At 46.9% G+C, this 25190-nt stretch overlaps 1 protein-coding gene across 1 annotated transcript in view; it reads left to right on the top strand.

Annotated features, from left to right (window-relative positions):
* The window catches only part of MYLK4 (myosin light chain kinase family member 4), an 87408-nt gene that overhangs the window by 47940 nt on the left and 14278 nt on the right, over window positions 1-25190 (top strand). Inside the window, exons 4-8 of the mRNA XM_060023744.1 lie at window positions 16115-16193; window positions 19741-19846; window positions 23806-23899; window positions 23973-24082; window positions 24971-25112. Of these exons, the coding sequence (XP_059879727.1) occupies window positions 16115-16193; window positions 19741-19846; window positions 23806-23899; window positions 23973-24082; window positions 24971-25112 (531 nt within the window). The remainder of the gene's footprint in view (window positions 1-16114; window positions 16194-19740; window positions 19847-23805; window positions 23900-23972; window positions 24083-24970; window positions 25113-25190) is intronic.

Genomic DNA, 25190 nt, shown 5'->3' with positions numbered 1-25190 from the left:
TCTCATGATCATTAAAATCAGCTTCTCAAAACATGAATGTCATAGACTAAAGAACTTCCCGGGCCTCTTGTTGTTGCCCTGCTTAGCTCAGGTGAGAGATCATGTGAAGTTCTGTGCCACTGGCGGTGGTCTCTGAGTGACGGGTGTTTTCCTTCTGGAGTTTCAGTGGCCTGAAGTAGACACACAGGTCTGGGCAGCCCTCGCCAGGCTATTTGCAAACGTGCAAGCCCACGCATAAGTGGTCCGTCTTCTGGAATTTACTAGCTGGAGACCTGAGTGGCCAAGAGCACAGGGGCTTGTGGACACGGCATGTGGATGTCACTGATAGACAAAGGCAACCAGCTGACTCTTATGGCTTCTCTCCACGGAGGTCATTCCTCAGCTCAGGTGGCCTGTGCCGAGTATGAGCCCAGAGCGTGATGAAGCTGTCGCTACGGGGACGGCAGAATCAGTGCCTGAGGGTTTTAGGTTACGGTGAGTATTAGTGGGAACACGGTGACGGTTTCCTTAAATAAACCAGTGAACAGCAGGCCCTTTTCTGCTTGAAAACAAAAGATGAGAAAAAGCTATCTCACGTGCCAACTCTGATATGTATTCTATTGTATATTTACCGGAAAATGTATAACTTTGATTTATTATTTATGTCTTTACAGAAGCACCTTTTGTCAAGGATACCATGACTGGAGGAAAGAGCTTTTGTTATCATGAAAAACAATGATCAGTCTTATGTTGCTCTTTGGAACGAAATCCTCAGAGCCTACTTTAAAATTATAGACCTTAAAAGTTGCCTATTTCTTTTAAACCAAAGATACCCAACGTTAGCATTACTTAAAAATAGTTTTTAACTAGTGGATAATGTTACGCATGAGATGCCCTTCCAAAGCATCTTTGCACTTTACAGCTTCTCAGATGATACCACCCTGTTAAAGCCTGTTCATGAACCATGGGGCTGACACCCCACAGAAAAGCTCATGCAGGATAGCCAGAAATCTCCTTCCCGTGTCATACTCAAACAAAGTTTGAAAATAAAAAGTCTTTCCCTCATTTCATTCCATCTCTACTGAGCCACAGGTAAGAGAATTTGATGAGAAAATTTGGAAGTAACTGGTGGCCAAGAGCATGTAGGATAGGGACCATCTCGGGGTAAAGATAGGGGCCGCTATCACCAAACATTTTGTAACTTGCATTCATCAAGGAAATGTCGTGCTAAATTCATCTTATCCCTTTTTCTCCGGGTTACTAACCTGGCTGATGTGAGAGTGCCATGATTTAGATTAATTTCTGCAATTAAGTTTCTTACCACGTCTTGCGGGAAATTCAGAGGCATGTAAACTGGATAACAGAAGAGCCGGGTGAAGTTGTGGTGAATTAGAGAACCATCCTCAATACATGTTAACTGTGCATTGATATGAACCTGGAGCCATGGTCCTCAGTTGCTTTCTGTTGTGGCACACGTGGAGGACGGCTGTGCCCCTCCTGGACTTGTGTCCATGGTTGTGTGCGGGGTATGTACAGTCCAGCAGACTGGCCACAGGTCCACCCTGTCCCTCCCACTCAAGAAAACACACCTGGAAACTGGTTAGTGCAAGAGACATTATTCTGAGAATAAACTTACCACTCTGATCTGGAAAATGAAAGGCTGGCAGATTTCAGTACCTGGGACGTTATTAGTAACAAAGTATTTGTGCTACTATGAGCTATTGTAAGACAGTCTGTGCTATGACTTGGCCCCTTGTCCCTTGCGTCATCCTGTTAAACATTTTAAACTCCATCTTTAAAGAACACTGAGAGGTGTGCTTCGAATCTCCTAAGGAACCCCATGGCTTGGGAGCTTCCACCTCCACAGCTGAGAGCAGCCTGCAGGAGTGAGGCATCCTTCGAACCTGGAGGTGGCTTTTGGTGCCAGAAAACCTATAGACGGCAGAAGCTTTAAATCAGTATTTCAAAGTGGTTAATTTTTTTTTTTTTTTTTTTTTTTGCGGTACATGGGCCTCTCACTGTTGCGGCCTCTCCCATTGTGGAGCACAGGCTCCGGATGCACAGGCTCAGCGGCCATGGCTCACGGGCCCAGCCGCTCCGCAGCATGTGGGATCTTCCCGAACCGGGGCACGAACCCGTGTCCCCTGCTTCGGCAGGCGGACTCTCAACCACTGCGCCACCAGGGAAGCCCCAAAGTGGTTAATTTTTAAGAATGAAGTTTTGATGCTCCATCTAAAAGGTTCCAAAAAGGTTTTATTTCTGTAAGTCTTGCTCCAAATAGACTTCTCTCATAAACAGAGATGTCAACATGATCAGTTACTAATTGGGTAAATATTTTAAAGAAATTATTTCTTATTTTAATAAGAAATAATGTATTATTTTATTTCACCTCTGGACGGCTAGTCCCTGGAGGACAGCAATACTGTCTTGCTTACTTCCCTGCTGTTGACCCTGGCTGTCTCCTGCACACACCACTGAAGTCTGGTGAATTAAACCCTAGTTCATAAACCTCACAGGGGAGTCTCGTCTGTGACAGAACTCACTTTCCACTTAAGACAAACTTTGCAAATTAGAGGGCAACCAACCCCAGGGCAACTGTCCCCAAGCCTTGACTGTACCTTACTCAACATGAGTTGCCCCAGAAAATATACAGGGCGCCACTTAAAATGGAATTTCAGGTAAACAATGAATGATTTTTTTAGTATGGGACATACTTATATTAAAAAATTATTTGTTGTTCATCTGAATTTGAATTTAACTGGGCATCCTATGTTTTCATTTGCTACGTCTGACAAGTCTAAGCCTTTAGAAAATGTGAAGTGAGGGTCCCACTCCAGAGACTTGGATGCAGTTGGCCTGGAATGGGACACCAGGGCTGGTATTTTTCAGAGGCTCTCCAGGTGATTCTGCGGTGCAGCTGGGGTTGCAGGTCACTGCCCTGTAATGTGCATTTCGACCTTGAACCTGTTCTCAGGGCCTTCAGTTGTAAACGTCCGCCTCCTTTCCAAGGTATCCTGGCCCTTAGCTTCCCACAGGCTGACCTCAGGTATCAGTGGACCCACAGGCTTGGGGTGAAGCAGGAAATGCTAGGCAGCCTTGACCTCTCTGCCCTTCCTTAGACAGAGGAGCTTTATTCTAGGAAATTCTCCCTATTAGAATTCTTGGAAAATGAAGTGTCTCTGCCCAGCCACTGGGCTCCTTTCTGTACATCAGGCCATTGCGTGAAGCTGCTCCTGACCTCTACATGGTTCTCAGATGTGTAGCTCCCCCTGTGGGCACCCTGAGTTCTCATGTGAGCCTCCTACGCCTGAGTCCCCAGACTAGAGCACCCCATCTCCCAAGGAGACCCCAGATATTAGGACCAGGCTTTGCTGGTCCCCATTTCAATTTTCGTGTCTAGAGCCGAGTCTAGATCTTGACCTTGTTGGGCTCCCCCCTAGAGACTATTGCTGCACCCTGGGACCCAAGCTTAGCATCGGGGCCCTATTCACCATGAGCAGACCTTTCAGGATTTGTTTTCCCATTTGGAATTCCCATTTGGTTTTCTGTGCTCACTTGTTGGAGTCCCGGTACTAGTCGCATGCCTGAACGGTGGAGCTTGCCATGGCCTTGGGTCTAAGGTTGGTGCGCCTCCTCTGAGGGCTGTACCCGGTGGGAGGATGGGGGACTTCAGTCCAAGGCTCAGGCCTGGCCCTGGCTTCTTTTCAGCCGGACCCTGTGGCTCCCTGGCAGATCTACACTTGAGACCGTCACAGCACTGTTGACAGAGCCTGGAATCACTGAAGGCAAGCCAATGCAGGTGTAAGATGTTGGGTTTTATTTTAGATTTGTACCGTTTGAAAGCCTTATAGCATGGCAAAATGTTGAGATCTAGCAATCATTGGGATTATGGGATTAAAGACAGAATTCTGAGATCATTTGTACAGAGTTTAGCTGAAAGTGTCGGTGAGTTCTCCAAGGAGAATAAACCAGGGCTCAGTGCTCATAGATGTCAAATACACCAGTGGACGGAGAAGCCTGGTAGATGAAGGCCAAAGCAGGAAGAAATGCCAAACACCTCTCAGTTCCTGGTCACGCGTGAGTCACGAGGACCACTAAAGGGATGAGGTGAAAACATATCGTCTAAGAGAAAGGGCGTCATCTGAACCCTGAGAGGCACATGGCTTACACAGGGAGGGTTTAGATTTTAACTTTTAGATATTTTTACAAGTGCCCTACCAGAGGTGCTCATTTAGAAAGAAACCAGATAATGTTTTCAAGGATGTGAGCTGTGTAGGGAAAATACCGCAGTCAGAAGGCAAACCCAGTCTTAATAAAGACTTCTGCACTGAGGGAGCCGGGTGGGGAGGAGACCAGAACTTTTCACTGGAGTTGGAGTACAAAGTAAGCAGCCAAAATATTAAGTGGAAGGAACATATAGTCCTGAATATAAACAAGACACGGCCCCGTGAGAAGCTGAGAGCTGGTATAATCCCTGAGCATCTTAGTACCTAATTAACTCCTGGGCTACCTGAGGCTAATGAGGCTGATGGCTTAGGCCACAGCACATCTGAGAGTGGACAACTCCTTCTGTGCTGTCACTGGAGGGAATGGGAAGGTGAGACGTGATTTATTTTCCTTTTTTCACAGCCAAAAGTCATGGTGACAAAGGCTACGTTGTATGGCAAATCAGTGACGTTAAACTTTGATTAAGAAAAGATCAACTCTTTGGTAGTGGTTTGAAAAACTATTGAAAGAGAAGGTAACAAAATGTAATGCTTGAAGGCAAATTTAAAAAACAGAGTTTTCATCAAAGAATATCACTCGTAAGAACACATTTCTATTATCTCCAAGCACAAGTATGTTTATAGATTCAGTCAACTTTCCCAAGTTTTGTTTTTAGTTTGGAGCTGGTGTTCTTTGATTAGTACTTGAATTTAGTAAGGAAACTTATTTTAACATTATTAATTATTAAAATAAAACATTGTTTAGAGGAAGTATATTTACATATAGGGTTAGGATAATTCTATCAAAATTCTTATTTTTACATTTTAATAAAGATATTAGATCATCTAGGGGGAAAAGGTTATGTACACTTTGAAGATGTGAATTTGGTTAAATCAGTGTTGATGGGACCAAGATTTAATAAAAATATAGATGATTATGAAATGCATACAAATGGTATGCTATTTCATTAAAAATTATATATCCGTATTATAAAATAAACTAGTCTTAGTTATTTAATCACTTGAAAAAACCCCTAGATTTTAGGATTTTGAGTTGAGGAAGTTTTTGCAGCTGGAGCCCTCGTTTTATAGAATGTGGATTTTTATAGGAGTTGTAATCCTCATCTGGTTAATTTTCTTTAAAATTAAAAAGAAAAAACCCCTGCATTTGACTTTGACATTAATTGTCATAACTTTTAGTAGAGAAAAAATTTTGAGGTGATACTAAGACTAGAAGTCATAAAAAGTACTTAATATTTTTTATAACATCTACCTGGAAACTGAACTTATTTATTTTTAAATAACGCTACTTCTCTATTGAATAGGAAAATTTGGTGCCAATACGAGTAATTTTGTGGGAGTGAATAGAAAATGAACAGCAAAGTAATAGCATGTAAAGGAATTTTCATGTTCAGATTTGACCGATGTTGCTATAGTAAGTTATGTATTTGTGTAAATGTACTCCACCAATAATGAGGTCAGTTTGGAAAATATATTGCTTATAACTGAATTAAATCAAAATGAAAAATTTTACAGTGATTGTTAAATGCCAAATTGAACTGGTCTCGTTAAATGTGAAATTCAAGTATATTTAGACTATTGCCTAAATTTTAATACATAAAAATAATGAGATGTGACCAGAATAGATGGAAAAAGTTACTTCTATTTTTCTTTCTTTTCTCTTAGCAGCTTCTCATTTCACAGTTTAGATGTATTTTCTGGAATTTGATGAGATGGCCTAGCCTGTGGGCATGAAGCATGCCGTGCCTCTCAGTGAACAGAGGAAAGGAACAAACGGGTGTCGGCCCCTGTGGTTTTATATGAGCATTTTGCTCATGACTTTTACCTAAGGGGGTTACCTTTGTGTGTCAGTCAGGTTCACAAAGAAGAAAGAGTTCATTAAGCACGTTGAGGGGGGCACAGCTGAATGGAGGGAATGTAGATGGAGTACGGTTTTATACGAGGTTCCTAACTGAAAACAGACTGCAATCCTACTCTTGGAATACCCATGACTGCACTTTGCAGCTGTGATTGTGCAGTGCTGCGGCCGAGGCCAGCTGTCACCTCGTCGGAGCCATTCAGTTATTTACTGCTATTCTGGGCGTAGTCTAGCAAATGGTCTCCAGGAAGGTGGGCGAGCAAGTGTGCGCTGTTTTTGCTTCCTACGGCAGGACACGACACAGGATTTTGCTCTCCTGAAACCCACAGAGAATTCCATGCGGGGCCCCAGCAAGCCGAGGAAGGCAGACCAGCCCCTCCTGGTCCTCAGGCCCTGTACGCTGCAAGCCTAGGGACTCTCTTGAGCTACCTCCTGCAGGTGCTGATCGAGTTTCCTTAATCCTGTCCATTATTGTGTCTTATTTGAGAAGAAGTTTTTCCTCCAAACAAAAATAGGCACTTTAAAGTTTACTCGACCTAACTATGTCCTTCTCACTCTGGCAAACCAATACCATAACACAGGTTAATGCTTATGCTTATACCAATTCCTAACATAAATTCATCTATAGTTGCCTATTGTTCTAAAAGTCACAGAAAACTGCTGTGTAATAACAAATGGGATATTGAGAACTCTGTGTACATGTGGAATATGTACTGTGGTGGGTGGATGTTTAGTGAGAGAAAACGAGGACAGAGTCCGTACTCCATGGAGCCCTGTTAACACTTTTAAGGATGAAGGTGTTGTAGGAAGAACCACCAGTATTATCCAGAGCCACCCCTTTTAGCAGAAACGTTTCAAATATTATTAAAATCTCCTATATTTGGGTGGAATTGGGAAGAATCTCATTTTTCTCATTTTCAGTTGAGCTGCTCGGGCTACATGCCCTTCAGAGTCTCTTCAAATGCTAAATAGATTTTATGATTTAGTAAGTTTTCTATTTCTTTGTCTTATTTTGAACTGTTAAAATACTGGGTTCTTTTGTGGTAAATTGTGTGGTTGGGAATACAGAACAGTTATGTATCTCACCCGCCTGACTGTGCAGCAAACTACTTCCATTATCTTAATTTCTTTTTAAAATCTAATTTAAACCTGTGATGTTTCGTCTAAGCTGATTTTTCCTATTTCTCCTGGTTCTGCCTTCAGCCATTGTGGAAAGTAAAGAGCTGATTTCCATAATGAAAAATGCTACCTTTTCGCTTGTATTGGTTTTGTTCACTGACGCAGCAATCTCTCACCTTGGCAAACAAGCGAATGTTATTCTTATTTGAATCAGTGAACGAAGCTCCCTGTTTAAACAAGGAGGACAGGCTCATTGCCAAGGCTGCCCGAGACTGCAAATTTGCAAAGGAGCTGACGATGTGCGCGTCTTACAAGCCCATCCCCGCATCACTGCCTCTGAGCGATGCTGGGGAAGAAACAGGACTGGTAGAAACACCCACGTCCTCTTCACTCATCACACACGGCTCTCCCCTTGACTGTCAAGGCACACTTTACAATTTCCCACTAATGATAACTCGTAGGGGCAGCAAAAATAAAATTACAAGCCTTTATTCAAATATTGAAAATTGTGTAGCCAGGAGTCTGCCCTTGTGTCCAGGGGCACTCATATGTTATCCCTGTTCCCTGTGCAGGACTGAGTTGAATAACTGGGAGTTCAGTCACTCGCCCGTCTGAGCAGGGACACAGAGGTAGCCACCCCGCCAGGTACGGACTCCCGAGTTGTTGGGTCTTAGGAAGGTCCAGAGGCTGGCAGGGCGGCTGGGTCAGGAGCTGGGGGTGACCCCTGGAGGTCGCAAGACACCCACTATTTACCAACCAGTATTGAAGCTTTTCCCTATTTTAATGACTGGTATAAGTGCTCGCTGAATAGTTTCCCGTACGTCCACGATAAGACAAAAGACAGTGAGGTAAAAACACCAAGGGTTCGATAAGGTATTTATGTTCTCCATAAATTGAGGGTTTAAGGCTACCTTAGGAGTAAGAGCACAGACAACTAGACCGTATCAGAGGCCACGTACTGTCTGTGGGCTTCTAAATTTTGTTTCATAAGAACTGGGCTAAATAAGATAACTTTTGTTCCTTTTAAAGTTGACAGTCAGCTTGCTATAACCAAGTTAGAGCACTTGTGTTAATAATCCTAACTGTTCTTTGCAGGTTGGAGCTGAGCAGAACATATCCCTAATTCTCTAGAGTTTCCACTGTGACAGTTTTCATTGTCCCTGTCTTAGCTGGGGTGGCTGTAACAAAATGCCGTGGCCCGGACGGCCTGGACAACAGATGTTTGTCACAGTTCTGGAAGCTGAAGGCCTGAGGTTGGGGGCCAGCACGGTCGGGCTCCGATGAGGGCCCTCTCTCGGGCTGCAGACAGCCGCCTTCTCCGTGTCCCCACGTGGCAGAGGGACAGAGGAAGACCCTGATACCTTCCTCCTCTTATAAAAACACTGATCTCATTGTCCGACCCCGCCCTCAGGACCTCGTCTAAGCCTGATCACTTCCCAAAGGCCCCGCCTCCTAATACATTCATCCTGGGAGTTAGGGCTTCGGTATATGAATTTTGTAGGGATGCAAAGGTTCAGTCCGTAGCAGGACCTTTACACCTCAATGCTGCTTTTGTCTGTGGCCAGAGCTCCCACCATCAGTGGAGACCCCAGAGGTGAGTGGCCGGTTCTCGGCACGTGGTATCAAGGCTGGCATTCTCTTCTGAGTCCCTGTGAGGACCCCTGGGTCGGCGTCAAGATTCTGGACATTCTGCGGAAGTCACTAGTGTTCAACACGGTGCTGGACTCCCCCGCCTACGCCCCTCAAGGCCACTGGTTTCCAGACCAGCTGAGCTGTGTCCTGGCTCCGCCCCCTTTCCCTCCCGCCCCCCTCTGAGCTTCCCCAAGCGTGACATTCGCTCATCGTGGATGGAGGCAAGATTCAAATCAATACAAGAGGCCGTGATGAATATTTTGTGAAAAGTTTCTTTACATCAAGTCCTTATGTGTGTTACCTAGGCCAGCGCTTCTCAAATGTTAGCGTTCACGGGAGCCTTGCGGGATTGGTGAAAGCACAGATTCTGATCCAGTGGGTGTGGTGGGGCTGACCGTCTGCATTTCTAACAAGCTCCCAGGTGGTGGTGCTGGCCACGGACCTACTTTGAGTAGAAGGGACCAGGCAACTAAACGTTTGGGGATAGTCATAACAGATGGGTTTATACTTACAGAGTTTGTATTACATTCCACATTCAGAGACTTTTTGAGAGCTTTGCGGCTTCTCACTGTTTTTCAGAGATAGCCTTTGAAAGCCACTTCGCTTTGTAGTGTGCTTTCAAAATTTGCTGCCCTGGGGAAGCGTGGAAAGGCGAAGCGCGAGGTTAAATATTTCATTCAGTGAATCTAAGTTCAGACCTCCGAACTTCCCTTACCGCCAAGGGACCACACAGCCCCTCCCTTGGGGAACACTGGGCCCCCCGGGGGGTGCCCGCCTCCAAGAAGGCCCGTGGGGGGCGTGGGCTGAGCCGCCCACCGCTTACTCGGAGCAGGAGACAGGGGACGGGGTGATAAAAGCGAACCTAAAATAAAAATTAACAAGCAGCCTGAGAATACCATGTGAAATGAATCCTTACAAAACTGTCTGCAGCGCGGAGAAATCAGGGAGTTTTATTAGGTGATGATAAAACGAAGTAAACTTCATGTGAAAACATTCCAAGGTCGGGTCTTGTGTGGTATAAGAGAGGAATTTACTAAGTAAGGCTCATTTAAATCAAATGAACATCAAGGAGCTCTAATCACTCACACACACACACACACACACACACACACACACACACACACACGTCGGGTCTTGTGTGGTATAAGAGAGGAATTTACTAAGTAAGGCTCATTTAAATCAAATGAACATCAAGGAGCTCTAATCACACACACACACACACACACACACACACACACACACACACACACACACCCACCCCACCCCCCGTTCCTCTGTGACTTTGCCGCCCGGTCTGAAGTGCACGTTCTGTTCTGGGAACAGAATCCCAAGAAGGCAGAGGCCTGCGCTGATTCGGGCTGTTCAGACACGCTTCTGCGTGCAGTGTGTCAACACTTCTGCGCCCTGGAAGGTACTGTTCTTCCACTTCAGCCCGAGTCTCCTCTCTTTTGCTCACCTCCATTTTGGTGGAGGAATTAAATCACTTGCCATGACTACATTTTGACCAGCAGGCCGGGCGGAGGGTCCGGGCGGAGGGTCCAGGCGGAGGGTCCCGGGCGGAGGGTCCCAGGCGGAAGATCCGGGCGGAGGGTCCAGGCAGAGGACCCCGGCCGGAGAGTCCTGGTCGGAGGGTCCCGGGCGGAGGGTCCAGGCGGAGGGTCCCGGGCGGAGGGTCCCGGGCGGAGGGTCCCAGGCGGAGGGTCCCAGGCGGAAGATCCGGGCGGAGGGTCCGAGGCGGAGGATCCGGGCGGAGGATCCAGGCAGAGGACACCGGGCGGAGAGTCCTGGTCGGAGGGTCCCGGGTGGAGGGTCCCGGGCGGAGGGTCCCGAGGGGCGCTTGGCAGCGCGGGCTTTTTCTCGGCTCCCCCCACCCCGATCCTCCCGAGGTCAGCCTGGGGGGGCTGTGGTCTTCGGGGCTGTGCCCCAGACCCATTTCCACACGTGCCCCTGGGAGGCAGTGGTCTGCTGGGTAATCGTGCACCCTGGGGAGGGTCAGACCCTTGAAGGTGGGTGGGAGGCGGCAGGGGTAAAGGGAAACACGAGCAACATGGCCTCCCCGGGGTATTGCTGGCCTCCACACTCTGGTGGGGCCGCCCGGGGGGGGGAGGGACCAAAGCGCCTCCAAAGCCAGAGGGGCGGGGCCGGCGCCGGCGAGCCGCGGCCCCCAAACCCGGCAGAGCCTGACGGTCCGTGCGGGCCTCAGAGCCTCCGCGTCCGGGCTCCACCCGGGCAGGGTCGTGAGATTCCCTGGTGGGCCCCGGGCGCTGATGGCTGCCGGACGTTCCGCCACCCCGGGTGGCCGAGAAGCACCAGGTCAGAGCGCGGGAGAGTCTGGGCAGGTGGGAAGCGGGGTGGCGCGGGGCCGCCAGGCCGGCAGCTTGTGGGAGAAGAGCAGGTAGGCGTCGGAGGGCTGAGCGGGGAGACGGCGGTGGCTAGGAAATCAGAAAGTACGGATCTGGTATGAGATGTCTCAGGTGAGCTCATCCGTCAGCAGTGAGACGAGGGAAAGTCAAATCCTTATGACCCAAGTACCCGATGTGACTGGATCTTTTAATTTGTTCCAGGTTCATTCTAACCAGTTCTTTTGAATCGACAAAGCCAGGCTGGAGAGGAGGGTGGAGGAGGCCTATATAGTCAGTAGTCTGTGGCTCTGGTCCACAGCCTGGCCCCCCAGGCGGCAGGGCAGACCAAGGGCCGGCGTCTCGCGTAACCCTGGGTCTGCACAGCCCTGCTCAGCACCCCCGTGTGGCCACGGGGCCTTGGCCGCAGCAGGGGTTGTGGAGCTAAGAAAACTCAAAAGTGTGTTTAGCTTAAGTAAAACCTGGGGTCAGTGAGGAGTAGCCTGACAGCACCTCTGAGCAGTGCGGGCCCCCATCTGTCTTCTCTGGCTGGAGGGGCTGTTCCCTGTGCAGTGTGCCGCCTTTTTGTGGAACTGTCCGTGCATCTTATAATCAAATGAAAGCGGGATTGCCCGCGTCTCTTCCCTTGACAGAGCCTCCGATTAGACTTTCCTGAACCAATGCCTTTGATTCCGGGCTCTTTCTTGACATACACCCGTGAGGAGTCCTATTTCCTTGGTTTCTGGATGAAGCCTGTCCCTGGAATTGTGGACACACCAAGAGGCTTTAGTCTTCTGTCCGATTATCTCCGATGTTTTCCGCAGCCTGGAGAGGGTCCACTCGCTGGGCTCTGAGGTCAGGGTCAGCACTTGCCTTCCTGCCAACGTCAGGTCCTGTCCTACCAGACCCTGCACATCACAAAGGGGGTTGTATCAGCCAGGGACTTTCGGGGCCTTCGCCTTAATGCCCAGGGAATCTGAGTGTGCCCTGAGGATGAAGAGAAATAGATTGCTCTCACAAGTGATCTCTACAATCATCTGTGCTCAGGCGAGGAAACACAGTTTTAATATTTCTCCTGAAAATTCCTCTCTTTGTCTGCTTTTAGCCTCTGTTTTTCTCTCTCCCCCACGAGGATTCTAATCAGAGTTTAACAAGGTCATTACAGTTGTTGTAATTTTGCTTTTGTATTTCTAAGGCATAATGTTAAAATTACCAAACATGTTCATCTTGGCACCTCCATAAGCAGTAATATACCCTCAGCTCAGGATTTATGCGGTTAGTTTAGTCGTGGCCCATTGTGATGTTAAGAAAACAGTTTTCTGAAGCAACTGTAGTCCCCAAATGCAGGGCTGTGGGTGTCACTTAACATCAGCTAAGTGATGCGAAGGATGTGAGGGTTAGTGGCAGGGTGCACGTCAGGTTGTGCCTGGGTGGCCCGGCTCTTCAGTGATGCAGCCTGACACACGGATGTTCTCGCATGAGACCACCGTTCCGGAAAGCACTTCTTCCTTCGTGCACACGGGCTCACCAGACACTTCCAGAACACTGGCCCTTCGGGTGGTGCTGGGGAAGAAGAGGTGTAGGGAAAGGTCCATACCCCCGGGGCGGGGACAGCACCATAACCCAGGAAAGGCTCATCCGGAGAAGGCAGCAACCTTCTCTGTCTCAGTCTTTGTTATTTCAAAGTTAAAGCCATTTCAGGCCTGCTTTCTCAAATAGATTTTTATTGAATGGGAATGAAAGAGGGATTGGGTAAAGTTGTTCAATCGAATGAATTTCGCTTTTGGTTATCCCACCACTCAGGAAAAGTAGGGTTTTAGTGTTGGGCTGGTGAGGCTGGTGGTACACGGCACACACCTGTGCACCCGTGTTGCTTCCTCTAAGGGTCTCGATTCCACGGCAATAAGCGGAACCACAACAGAGACAGGAGTATGAAGGGCATGCGGTCGGTTTACTCTGTCACAAAGGTCATCTGAAGAACGAATCCTGACCTCTTAAAAGCAGTACTTTGTAGAAGGTGGAGAAGGGTTTGCAAGAATTGAGCTGATAGCTCTCATTAGGTACTTGCCCTTGAACCTGCTAATTAGAATGATTCTCCTCTAAAGCACATATTTCAGAAAAGCAGAATGTGAGAAACGGCGTTACCTGGAGGGACGGTCTCCGAAGTAGTTTGATTGTTCACTGCCATCGGCAAAATATTTCAAAGCATGTGGCAATATTTTACTCTATTTATAAATGATGTAAATGGATAAGCAGTCCATGTATACATAGTTTTATAAACATTTCATCTATTACAGACATGAATTATATGTGCTCAATATTACTAATACACATTTTAAAACGTGAGTAAAATATACACTTGAAAAGAGTGGAGACGGGTCCCAACACGTCCTCCATGCCCCGCACAGACCAGCCGGACAAGCTTGGGAACACAGGTCCACTCAGGACACCAGCCCAGGAAATGGGACAGAGTAGAGAGAGCAAAACTCTGTTTTGAATACTTGGGTATTCGGGCCAAATCCCCTTTCTTTCCCGAGTCATTCTACATCCACTGATATTATAAAAGGAATGGGGAAATGGTTACAAAAGGAATCCATGGGGCTTCCCTGGTGGCGCAGTGGTTGAGAGTCCGCCTGCCGATGCAGGGCACGCGGGTTCGTGCCCCGGTCCGGGAGGATCCCACATGCCGCGGAGCGGCTGGGCCCGTGAGCCATGGCCGCTGAGCCTGCGCGTCCGGAGCCTGCGCTCCGCAACGGGAGGGGCCACAGCAGTGAGAGGCCCGCATACCGCAAAAAAAAAAAAGGAATCCATGTGCAAATATATGAGTAATGATTAAGTGAACAAATTAATGAGTGACTGTGAGTGAAATGGGGCCCTTGTGCTCGTCTGGTCCGTCAGCATGAATTCAGCAAAGGACACAGTGTCTGGCCTGATTTTTTTATTCCTTAGCAGACCGTGATCATAATCCTTCCAGCACTGACCAGTCCTCTTTAATCAGTACAGAATACGTTTGTTTTTGGAAAACAAACAAGATGTGCTTACACACCTGTACTTCCTATTTTAGCAACTTCTACATATAACTTGGAAACACTAAGAACGAACTTCATACTGAAGTCGCTGCCCAGAAACAGAAGAGGAGAAATACGTCTTCTGTTTTTCGGGAACTCTTCAGTTCAAAGTTCCTCTAGATGTCAGTATGACCTAGGGAAATGAAAACATAATAGCCTGTGGCAATGAATAAAGACCTTCTTATGTTATCTAAATGGTGAATCATATCTGATATATAATTAAAGGAAAAAATGGTCTGGTTTGGAAGCTTGTTTCTTACCTTCCTCAGAATTGATAGTTCTCCTGTTGGTCAAATCAGAACACTGCACCCAGAGAGCGTCAGCACATCCTGTGGGCACCCACCGCCGACACTGAGACGTCCCTGGAGGCAAACGCTGGAGGCTTACAGCCAAATTCTCAATTTTACATATTTTGATAGATTGAAATTAACTGACACACCAGTTTTTTTGTTTGTTTTTTTTTGGTGGTATGCAAAAAATTGGGAAAAGTGGGAAATTGATGAGAAAAAATGTTTAAGAAGGGCTTCCCTGGTGGCGCAGTGGTTGAGAGTCTGCCTGCCTATGCAGGGGACGCGGGTTCGTGCCCCGGTCTGGGAGGATCCCGCGTGCCACAGAGCGGCTGGGCCCGTGAGCCACGGCCGCTGAGCCTGCGCATCCGGAGCCTGTGCTCCGCAACGGGAGAGATCACAACAGTGAGAGGCCTGTGTACCGCAAAAGAAAAAAAAGAAAGAATGAAAGAAAAAAAATGTTTAAGAAAATGTTGCAAGCTATACTGGGGTGGGAGTATGTGCTGATTGCTGTGCAAGTATAGAGCAGGGAAACTAAAGGACATTTTCCTGCCCTTTCACTTAAAAGAGAAAGTTCCAAACTCCTGGGCCCTAATCTCTAGTTTTGGTTTTCTGCAGAGTTACTAAACATGCCTCTGTGTTTGAAGGTCCTTATCTGAAAAATGGAAAGGCTCTGAACCTATGGGACTGCCCTTCGGATTGTCTAAAAGCACATTTATAATTTGTCTTGATATCTATGACCTGCACTTACATGGTGTTTCATGCTTGCAAGTCACCCTCAGGCAAATTTTACTCTCTTTCCAAAGAAAAAAAGACTGATTCTTTGGACATCCGTACAATTTCATTAACTTATAACGTATAACTTCAGAACTTATGATAATTTGGGTGGATTTATGTGGTATTTGGAAAGGGTTTGCTTAGCTAGTTCAGAGAAACCAGGACTGTGAAAAGAATGTTTATCTCCTTAGAAAGGAGCCATCTGTTCTAAGCAATGTAGAAGCCCCTTTTATAAAAGCTTACTTTACTCTCCTACTTTCTGGTTTACAAAACCCACTGACATATAGCCTCTCATTTTTATTTGATTTATATGTGAACTATATCAAGACAATGCAAACAGAGGTCAAGGGTGACGATCGCGTTACAATATCCTTTATCTACCCATGAAGATGGGCCTTCTTCCACAAACAATGCCAGAGTTTTACAAAATTTCTTTGAAAATAGTGAGGTCATTTGCTTTCAAATACTCTAGTCTGTACAGGGCTTCATTAATTCAGACTGTTCCGCCCTCTAAATTACTATTTATTTTGGTAGTTTTTTCTGTGTTTGAATTGTGTAATATAATGGTTCTCAATATGGGGTGAGTTTGCCCACCGGAGACATTTAGCAATTTCTGGAGGCATTTTTTTGGCTATTACACCTGGGTGGGGGAGAGTACTGTGGGCTTCGGGTGGGCAGAGGCCAGAGATGTTGCTAAACATCCTATAATCCTTGTGACATTCCCCATAACAAGGAATTCTCCAGCCCCAAGTGTCAGAAGTGCTGAGGTCGAGAGAGCCTGGTGTGATGTGTAACCCACATTACTCATTACTCAATCGTGTGCCCACAGGCTAAGGAGCAGGTGTGCTCACACCCTGGCCTGAAGGAAGCAGCACCAGACAAAGGCAAAAGGACGGCACCTCCCACAGGTAACCTTTCTATAAGACTAGATATTTGTGGGTCAAGCTCTGTTATACAAGTCGCGAGGTTGTTCTTGTTCGGAGGAAGTTACATGTTTGTGATGCCCTGTGTCGGGTGAAGTGCTGTTTGAATACCTGCTTTGGGTCCTACTAGTTACAAACTAGAAATTCTTTGGAGGCCCAGCTGTCAGTCCACTGGTCACGTTTTCTCCTACTTGCTTCCCCAAAGCTTTTATCTGCCAATAAAGAGAAGCCTGTATAGAGATGCCATTCTGTGAAGCCAAAATTACACCGATCACATGCGTCCTCCATTAAAACACTGTGTCCTATGGTGGCTTTTAGAGAGATCTTCCCTGAAGAACAATCTGAGAAAGAAACATTTAATAAAGCTCAACACGAAATAGGCTTAGAAGACCCCTGCCTCTAGTTCAGAGAAGTTTCACCGCATTTCATACAGAAAGACCACAGGATGAAATAGAAGATTTTGCTGTAAGAAATTCCACAGAGCCAAGAGAAAGTGAAGACGGGAGAGACATTTCATGCCCAGAGAGACTGAGCTGACAAGAAAATAATAGCTCTGGGGATGATAAGCAAGGCTCTGCAGATAAAAATGAATGGCCAGTGTTCAAAGAAGAGAAAAATGGGCTTCGTTCTAAGGAAAAGCCTGGTGACCGAGAAGCTAAGGAAAAAGGAGAATCCGAAATTCCAGATGAAACGGGGCTGGACAAGAGTTCAAATAAAGAGCAGTGTGTTCATAGAACTAACAGTGGTCAATCCTATGAAAGGTAGGGTTTACAGCATTTGCTTCCACAGCTGACGTTTTCTGCAGATCTATGTGCCGTTGCAATTTGAGTCCATATCGAAGGATAACTGAAGTGACTCTGCTTTAAAGCAGGGGTTTAGAAGCCACTTTCCCAGCTGTGTGGAGTTTTCTTGGCCACGTTTTCTTGCTGTTATTTTTTCTTCTTGCCTGTGACATTTTCAGGCATTTTATTGTTTTCTAAGTCTTCTACCAAATGATAGCTGGATATAATGATTAGTAGTAATCACATCCGGTACTTTTAAAATATCAAGTAAAATTTCCTATTTTTAGCAGTATAGAGCACATCCTTCCTAAGATCGATAACTGAGCAATGATCAGATTGATCAGATGTATAAATTGGCTGCTTCCCAAATATTGTGAGGATTGAGCACACAGTAGGTCATTGAATGGTTCTTCCTCAGCCGTGAAGTTTCACATATAAATTCAGGCAATTATGTGGCCAACTCAAATGAGTTACTCTACGTTACGATGAGCCACAGAGTGTCTGGAACAAAGACCATCCCAGTTCAAACATCTGTGGTATTTTTTAGGGATTTAAGACATAACTCTTATTTCTTTTTTCTTTTTTTTCTTTTTTTGGCTGCCCCGCGCAGCTTGTGGAATCTTAGTTCCCTGACCAGGGGTTGAACCCAGGCCCTCAGCAGTGAGAGCTCGGAGTCCTAACAACTGGAGCACCAGGGAATTCCCCTTATTTCATTCTTAACTAATGTATTTTGGAAACTAATTGTAGAGAAGTCTAAGTTTCCAAGAATTAAATGTAACACTAATGTTTACTAAGAAAGTCCATCACTGCAGAGATGTTTTTAGTAAGGTCTGGAGCTGTTGGGAAACTTGTTAGGTCAGTTCTTTCACCAGTAAAGGCTGACTCTCTGCTGTTACCACTCAGAGACCACTGCTCCTTTCATTCTGCTTTAACGTGGTCACTTCTATCGTCTTTAAAGAAAGGAAGTGAAAAATGGAGATCAGACTAGTTAGGCAGTCATGAAATGACTGCCTTTGTAAAGGGTCAGTGGACTAACGTGGGGTCGTGAGGTTGTTAGGAGGGTCCCCGGGATGCTGGTCATCTCCGCCTGTAACCGTGCTGCTTGGGATGACGGGGATGCATCCTGCTTCATCTCACCCCGAACACCGACATCGCCAACTCTCCATCGCGAAGCTTACCTCCCTTCAACAAAGCATCATCTTGAGGATGCTTTAGTGCTCAGAAACTTGGCCATCTGGAAGTTTTCTCCCGGAAACTTTGAGAGCTGTGGCTGGATTTTATATTCCAGGTAAAATAATGGCAGCAGAAAAGCCATTTTCACATCACGAACCACAGGAAAGTCAGCGACAGGACCTGTTTTGCAGAACTCCCATCCAACAGAGCCCTCGGGCAGCAGTAAGCGGAGAGGGGCAGAGGTGAGCTTGGTCCAGGAGGAGAACAAGAAGAGCAGAATAGATGCGGCAGGTGCAGGTGACAGATGCACATGGAGGACACAGGAAGCCAGAGGCGCCGGGGGGACCAACAAGACAAAGTCCTGGGGTTCCCTGGAGCAAAGACCCCCAGGCAGCAAGATCTGGTGGCCCCCCTGGGTAGGAAACGGCTTTTCTTCCAGCCCTTTAAAGCTCCTTAACCTTTCCAGCAAACATTTCTGACTACATTTCACTTAGCCTAACAGCCTGGAGGAGACATCATGCCACATTGATGGCATTTGTGTTCATAACTCAATCACTTTTGGGTTTTTTTTGGTCTGAAGAGACGAATGCCACCAAGAGAATTCTTTCATACCTTCTTCACTTTTCAGCATATTTATGGTGTGAAGGGAGAACGTCCCCATCAAATCAACTGCCCAGAGATTTATATTATCTGAATCTTAAAAAATATGAACACTTGGCAAAGTACCTAGCTCGAGATAAGTGCTCAAGAATTACATTTTGAATAAATGTAAATTTTTGAAAGCGAAGTTATTATCTACTCACTTCCCTTCGTACCCTTTGTATGCACGTAAGAAGCTGCACGCAGTAGATGTTTAAGTAATGAATAAATGGGGAAATGAATAGGTTCACGGCAAGTAACCGTGGAAAAGTAAAAAGGATACTGGAGGAATATTAGTGAGTAACGATGTATTTTAGAGTTGAGGTGGACTGGAGTTTAGATGCTTAGGCTGGAAGGTAGAAGGCGGGAGAAATTTGAGAGCTGTACAATATATACTTCGCCAGTTTTACTGGGTGTTGGATTTCAGCCAGGAAAAATGCACCTTTGCGCCTTAAATGTGTCTTGAATACTGGCTAAAATATTTTGGAAAGTCATATATAGTAATATCAAACCTTTCAATGACATGAAGAAATTTTTCATCTTTTTCTTCTGCCTTAAAGAAAATAATGGGCTTTACCAGTGGTGCTTTTAAAAAAATGGGTCAGTTTCTGGGGTTTATGTTCAGATATCTCCAGTTTGAAAGTACTACCTGTTTGGACTGTACGGGGCTTGGAGATTTGCAGTTGTTTGACGTTTCTGAAAGCTGCCCTGAGGGAGATAGGTGCCACGGTGCAGAGGCCCTGACACCCTTTCTCAAAGGTGTTGCGCGTCACCTTCATGAGCCGTGTATCCTAACACGAAATGAAAACTTACATTCCCTGGATCATTAGAAATCAAACAGGTGGCCACTGTGTTTTCTTATTAAATGAGCACATTTGCACTCAGGCCCAGGCTTGGCCCTCGGGCCGCTTCTCACGCGGCCCTTCTCTCACCTCCAGACGAGGCCTGGGCACCACCTGCGCCGTTTGATCACCGCGTCGTGACAGCGAAGCAGGCCGCGGTCAACAGCTTCTACACCGTGAGCAGAACTGAAATCCTAGGAGGGTGAGTAATGCTCACAGCTTCAACACTCTCGCGACAAAAGAGGAAAGAAGAGCGCTTTCAAAGAGACAGGTCTTTTCTGTTGTTTTAATTCTTATAAGTGTTTTTATTTTTATTTTTATTATTTTATTTTTATTATTTTAGCTTTCGTACTGCTTCTTCATGTTTTTAAATTTTTATTTTATATTAGAGAATAGTTAATTGATAACGTTGTGTTAGTTTCAGGCGTACAGTATAGTGATTCAGTTATACATATACATGTATCTATTCTTTTTCAGATTCTTTTCCATTATAGGTTATTACAGAATACTGAGTAGAGTTCCCTGGGCTATACAGTGGGTCCTTGTTGATTATCTATTTTATATATAGTAATGTGTACATGTTAATCCCAAACTCCTAATTTATCCTGCCACCTGCCCCGCCTTTCCCCTTTGGCAACCATAAGTTTGTTTTCTTTATCTGTGGGTCTGTTTCTGTTTTGTAAATAAGTTCGTTTGTATCAATTTTTTAGATTCCACATAGAAATGATATCATATGATAATTTGTCTTTGTCTGACTTACTGCACTTAGTACGACAATCTCTAGGTCCACCCATGTTGCCACAAATGACATTATTTCATTCTTTTTTATGGCTGAGTAGTATCCTATTGTATATATGTACCACATCTTCCTCATCCATCTGTTGATGGACATTTAGGTTGCTTCCATGTCTTGGCTATTGTAAATAGTGCTGCTATGAACAAAGAGATGTATCTTGAGAATTTCATAAGTGTTTGCCAGTCTCAACCAGAGAACCGGAAACATCATAAGCGAACATTTTAAGAGATGAGAGATGTTAACCATTTCCGAAAATCATCACTGATGCCAGAGAGGTTGATGTGGTGACTACCCTCCGCATTTAACATCTGCTTCACTTCCTGTGCTGTCGTGTCTGGAGTGAGTCCTCAGAAGGTTTAGAAGCTTGAAAACCGAGGAACAGAATGTAGAAATGAGCGAACACTGTATTTCTCATGGCACGTGTTTGTCATTGTTGGTTTCCGTTTATGCTGTTACCGTATGAATTACTATTATTACTGTATTTCAGTCGGTTACTTGCCTCCCAGAAGGACTTATTGGCAGGACATCCACATCTCCCTGAAGTAGGAAGAGTCAAGTCTATCAGGGGCGGGTCGGTCACTGGGGGAAGTTCCTTCTTCTTCTACCTCAGTCACAATAATCCCCCTGCGAGATCTTGGAACTTAAGGCTTAAATTATTCAGTTGACTCCCATCAGCATATCTATGTAAAATAGGAAGAGGAAAGCAGAACATTTATACAAATATATAGAAATTTACTTACCAACACAGGGAAAACACGCATGGCTACTACAGAGCACGTTCCCGCCTATGGTCCTGGGGGTGAGGTTGATTTTGCAAAGCCCCTCCCCCCTCTTCCAATCCCCTTTACCGTTTGCCCTTTGTCACGCGGACACACATGAACTTCCTCCTCCTCCGCTGGCCAGCTGATCCATTGTGGCGAAGGCCCCTCAGGCCTGTGAGGATGGGCTGAGGGGGAAAGGGGTACTTGGGTGGCGAGCCAGCGACTGTTTCTCTAAAGGAGAGAAGTTATTTGCAGAAGCAGCTTTGAAACAACCACCAGGGTTTGCGTGTGCTTCTGATCGAGGTTTGTCAGTGACTCTTAGAGTTTCCTTCCTGCCCCTTTGGGCAGCGTTGACTCTTCTTTGTCATCCTGCAGGCAGGACCAGCTGCCCATCACCCCCTGTTCTGGGCTCAGTAAGTAAGTTAGAGGAACACAGTCAGATGTGTATGTTTGCCTCAAAACACGAAGAGGTCATCAGCAGGTGGCCCTCCTTCTCAGTAGTAGGAGAGTCAACATGCAGCAAATTATCCTGCACTCTGGGCAGAGCTATTGCACCATGGCAAGGATCCCTGGACCCTGCATGCGGTGTCAGGCCCCTGAATTTTCCTGGGGTTCATCTCCCCCGTGGCCTGTAGGGGGATTAGAGTCCCTGCTCACCCTGTTCAGTTAGCATGACGTTATCAGCCTGGTGGACCAGCAGGGACCCTGTGAGGTCACCTCATCACTCAAAGCTTTGCAGAATAAACCAGGCCAGAGAGACAGACGGGGTGGCCCTAAAGCAAAACAGCGACGAGGCACCACTGCTGGGCCAGGCCGTTCTGGGGGCCGTTGCTAATTAAGAAGCAAGCCTTTTCCTAATGAACAGCCACATCGGAAGCGCCTGGGGCTGTAGGTTCATGAGCTCCAGGAAAGAGACCACGCCTGGGCCGGTGGGCGGGATGGAAGTCGTGCTCGGCTGTGCTTACGGACCCACCTGCTTCTGCTCAGGGAGCGTGGCTGAGTCGGGGGGATGTGGTGCCCTCGCCTCCACTCCCACCCCTTCACTGTTGCAGCAGCCCTCTCCTCTGCTGTGGGCTTCTGGCCACGACGTTGGGGAGCTCTCCTTCCACTCCTGCATGCGGCCAGCGCGACACAGGCAGGCACGTGGGTTCCAGTTATTTCACTAAATCAGGCATCACGGCAAGCAAGTCAGATCTGAAGATTGTTCCTGAGTGTGCCCTTTGGTGTGTGAGGATATTTGAAAGAAGCTGTCTTAAGAAGTATATTTAGGACTTCCCTGCTGATGCAGTGGTTAAGAATCCACCTGCCAATGCAGGGGACACGGGTTCGAGCCCTGGTCCGGGAAGACCCACATGCTGCGGAGCAACGAAGCCCGTGTGCCGCAACTACTGAGCCTGCGCTCTAGAGCCCACGAGCCAGAACTACTGAAGCCCACGCGCCTAGAGCCCGTGCTCCGCAACGAGAGAAGCCACCGCAGTGAGGAGCCTGCTCGCCACAACTAGAGAAAGCCCGCACGCAGCAACAAGGACCCAATAGATCCGAAATTAAATAAAATAAAAATAAATAAATTTATTAAAAAAAGAAGGATATTTAAATTTATATCCAAGCTAAACTGTCAAAAAATCTCACAGGTGATTATGTAATACGTATTTTGATTAAATGTGTCTATATGCAATTTTGTTATTACTTCTTACTTATTTATATGCAGTTTCCAAAAGTAATCTGGTATGCCTCACCTACAGCCTGTATCACTCATATGCTTACGAAGCCTAGCTTGTTACATTCCTATGTATTCAGAAAGATTCTATTGTTTCTGTGACAGAAGTTCTCAAATTTTCGGGTTCATATGAACCACCCAAGGGGCGTCATGAAAGTGCAGCTTCTGGGGCCTCCCCCGGCCTTCCTGTATCAGTAGGGCTGGGGTAGGGCTGGGACATCGCCCCCCAGGGAATTCTGATGCCAGTGGCCTGTATCAGAACTTGACGTGTTCTAGGAGATATTTTTAAAAATTAATTAATTAATTAATTTTTCTCTGCGTTGGGTCTTCGTTGCTGTGCGCAGGCTTTCTCTAGTTGCACTGAGCGGGGCTCCTCATTGCGGTGGCTTCACTTGTTGCGAGCATGGGCTCTAGGTGCTTCAGTAGTTGTGGCGCACGGGCTTATTGCTCCACGGCATGTGGGATCCTCCCGGACCAGAGCTCGAACCCGTCTCCGCTGCATTAGCAAGTGGATGTTGTATTTATTTATTTTTGCGGTACGCGGGCCTCTCACTGCTGTGGCCTCTCCCGTTGCGGAGCACAGGCTCCGGACGCGCAGGCTCAGCGGCCATGGCTCACGGGCCCAGCCGCTCCGCGGCATGTGGGATCTTCCCGGACCGGGACACGAACCCACGTCCCCTGCATCGGCAGGCGGACTCTCAACCACTGCGCCACCAGGGAAGCCCCTGTTCTAGGAGATATTGGCTACAGCACGTGCATAACAGGCTTGCTCATTCAAAGTCAAAAAGAGGGGTGCCGGGCAGCTGTATCGTCCACTGGGCAGTGACTGGAGCAGGGCCCTGGTGGGAACAGACCCTCATGCTGGGCCTCGTCCTCTTCTCTGGCAGGGGGCGCTTTGGCCAGGTTCACAAGTGTGAGGAGAAAGCCACAGGTCTGAAGCTGGCGGCCAAGATCATCAAGACCAGAGGCATGAAGGACAAGGTGAGGGCTGTGCGGTGTGGACCCCACCTGGCCGTTGTCCTCACGGCGCTAAACCAGCCCTTCCCTCTCCCAGGATGAAGTGAAGAACGAGATCAACGTCATGAACCAGCTGGACCACGTGAACCTCGTTCAGCTCTACGACGCCTTCGAGTCTAAGAACGACATCGTCCTGGTCATGGAGTAGTATGTCCCCCGCCGCTGCCCCAAACCTACCCACACAGCCAGGGCCCCTTTATATGCGGCTGCGGCTCTGTCCGCCTCGGAGCTGCTGGACCGTGCTGGGGCGCCCTGGTTCTGACTTGCATGTGTCAGAATCGCATCCACTTCGGGAAGGAAATTACTCGGGAACTGACGCCTCCATGTGAGACTTTGTTGATAAGTAGCAGGACGACAACAGAGGTTTAGCTTTATTTCCAGGCTGTGCTGTCAAAACCCCGGCTTAACTCTTGTTCTGGGTAACCTGGCGGAAAGTGATTCTTGAACTGCATCTCACCTTTGACCTAATTGCTAATACAAAGTTCATGTCAAACTCTTACAAGTAGGGCTAAGAAGCTTCTGTTTCAAATTACTTTTATAAAAACGTAGTAAGTGTTTAGTTAGACAGTGAGTCATTCTGACACTGAATCGGTGTTTGTGATTCACATCATTTCCCCACCCCAGCCCCCATTTGGGGTTTTGTTTATCACTGTGCGATGGGGATTTTGGATAATAAAATATCCAGCATCAGCCACATAGAAGCATTTTATCAGTGAAATTAGTCTAACCTTCCCGTGGTATTTGGAATCCCTCTCCCTGCCTTCTTAGCATCCTCTTCATCCTCCATATGGTTAGGAAACAGCAGAGATGGACCCATCCCAGAGCTGTAGCCACTGGATGAGAGGGCTTTGAGACTTTCCATCTGTGAAAGTGATGGTGGCTCAAATAAGGGCCTTCAACGTAAGAGGCATCTCACTGAGAAGGTAGAGACATAGCTGCCCACACACCTGTTGGAAGAGTCAGAGAGGCTCAGACACGAGAAACACATGCTCATCAAGAGGTCGTGACTCAGGACACCCCCCTCTTTCCCTGCAGTGTGGATGGAGGGGAGCTCTTCGACCGCATCGTTGATGACAACTACAATCTGACCGAGCTTGATACCATCCTGTTCATCAGGCAGATATGTGAGGGGGTAAGGCACATGCATCAGATGTACATCCTCCACTTAGACCTGAAGGTAGGGTGTGTTTTGCATCATCTGAAATGTAAACCCTTCCCAAACCCTCCCCTCAGTGAGTGGACTTGGATCAGGGGG

The sequence above is a fragment of the Delphinus delphis genome, chromosome 10, assembly GCF_949987515.2.
Source record: "Delphinus delphis chromosome 10, mDelDel1.2, whole genome shotgun sequence".
Classification (NCBI taxonomy): domain Eukaryota; kingdom Metazoa; phylum Chordata; class Mammalia; order Artiodactyla; family Delphinidae; genus Delphinus; species Delphinus delphis.
The sequence above is the reverse complement of the archived record's forward strand: the minus strand, read 5'-3'. Positions and strand labels throughout refer to the sequence as shown.